At 59.2% G+C, this 1802-nt stretch overlaps 1 protein-coding gene across 1 annotated transcript in view; it reads left to right on the top strand.

The window, feature by feature from the left end:
* PRKCG (protein kinase C gamma) overlaps positions 1-1802 on the top strand; it is a 29353-nt gene that overhangs the window by 9753 nt on the left and 17798 nt on the right. Inside the window, exons 5-7 of the mRNA XM_021706909.1 lie at positions 24-155; positions 664-820; positions 1522-1656. Of these exons, the coding sequence (XP_021562584.1) occupies positions 24-155; positions 664-820; positions 1522-1656 (424 nt within the window). The remainder of the gene's footprint in view (positions 1-23; positions 156-663; positions 821-1521; positions 1657-1802) is intronic.

Below are 1802 nucleotides of genomic sequence, written 5' to 3'. Positions count from 1 at the left end.
CCTCCCCCGCTGTGTGCCCCCAGGCTGCGAGATGAACGTTCACCGGCGCTGTGTGCGCAGCGTGCCCTCTCTGTGCGGCGTGGACCACACGGAGCGCCGCGGGCGCCTGCAACTGGAAATCCGGGCTCCGACCGCGGATGAGATCCACATTACCGGTGAGGCCCCGCCCCTTTCGACTGGCCCCGCCCCTACTCTCCCCGAATTCACGGCTGTTGGCCCCGTCCCTGGACTGGGCCACGCCCCTCTCAGAGGCGACGCTCTCACTCCTGACCCCGCCTCCAAAGGCGGAGCACCGCCCCGGCACACGCCCCTTTTCTGACTCGAAGCCCCGCCCCCAGCCTTGCCGCTTGCAACTTTCAGCGCCTCTTAAGGCCTTTCCGGGAGGATCTGGTTCTGAGGGAGGTTGTGGTTTACTAGTGGTGGTATGGCCAGGGTCCAAACTCTGGGTCCTAACAGAGGACAGGGCTCTGGATCGGGTTTCTGGGTCACTGGGTGGGGAAAGGGCTGTATGCCCCGCCTTCTGAGTACCTGGGGGTACGTGGGGGGCGGTAGGAGGTCATGAGTAAGGAGACCGAGGATTTGGAATTCTTGAGTGCTAAGGAAGGCTGGGAGCCCCCTCCTGGGTCTCTAACACAGGACACCTTCCCTCCCCTCCCCCTTCAGTTGGAGAGGCCCGTAACCTCATTCCAATGGACCCCAATGGTCTGTCTGATCCCTATGTGAAACTGAAGCTCATCCCGGACCCTCGGAACCTGACAAAACAGAAGACCCGGACGGTGAAAGCCACGCTAAACCCTGTGTGGAACGAGACCTTTGTGTTGTGAGCCTGGGGTGCAAGGGAGGCTATGATAAGTTGCAGAGAATTATCTGAGACCCCAGAGAGCAGTCGATAGGAGGTGTGAGCAAAGAGGGAACCCAGAAAAGGATAGAAGAAGATGATGGGAGGAAGGAATCAAGTGGTTGAGGAAGAAGGATGGAGAAAAGCTGAGAGACACAGGTCTCTGTGCATTAGTCTCCATCGAAGTCCCCCATTTTAGAGTGAGGCAGAGGGGAGAGAGAGAGAGAGAGAGAGAGAGAGAGAGAGAGAGAGAGAGAGAGAGAGAGAGAGCAAGGGGTCTCAGAAGAGGCACAAACCCAAAGAGAGACACAGAACAAAAGTGAAGGGAGAAGTCAGAGAAAGACACACCCGTTGACAGAAAGATGGAGACAGAGATGCAGAGAGAGGAGAGGGAGAGGGGCAAAGAAGACTCAGAGTGAGAGAGAGATCTGGAGAGAAAGGCCAGGCGACAGGCATGGGAAGGGGCCAAGGGTGTAGGAGAATGGGACGAGGCTAGAAAGAACTGTCTAGGTGTCTCCAAGGCCCAAAGCCACGATGGGGGGGGGGGACAACCTTCAGGAGGGTTAGAGGTAGGAAACAGACACAGCAGGAAAGAGACCCTAGCCCACCCTCAACTCAAGGGTGGGAAAGGGAGGGGCGCCATGAGCTCAGCCCCTCACTCCAGGCGCCCCACCTTCCCGCAGCAACCTGAAGCCAGGGGACGTGGAGCGCCGGCTCAGCGTGGAGGTGTGGGACTGGGACCGGACTTCCCGCAATGACTTCATGGGTGCCATGTCCTTTGGCGTCTCGGAACTGCTCAAGGCGCCAGTGGACGGCTGGTGAGACGCGGCGCTAGGGCTGGGCAGGGACCTGGGCTCACCACCACCGTCTGTGTGTGGTCTCTCTTCTCTGGCCGCCATCTTTCCCTCTGCCTCCCCAGCACATCTCTCATCTCTCAATCTCTCTCTCTCTCTCTCCCCCCCAC

Source organism: Carlito syrichta, unplaced genomic scaffold (assembly GCF_000164805.1).
Source record: "Carlito syrichta isolate Samal-C Ts95f unplaced genomic scaffold, Tarsius_syrichta-2.0.1 Scaffold316208, whole genome shotgun sequence".
Classification (NCBI taxonomy): Eukaryota; Metazoa; Chordata; class Mammalia; order Primates; family Tarsiidae; genus Carlito; species Carlito syrichta.
Note: the sequence above shows the minus strand (reverse complement) of the source record. Positions and strands in the feature narration are given on the sequence as shown.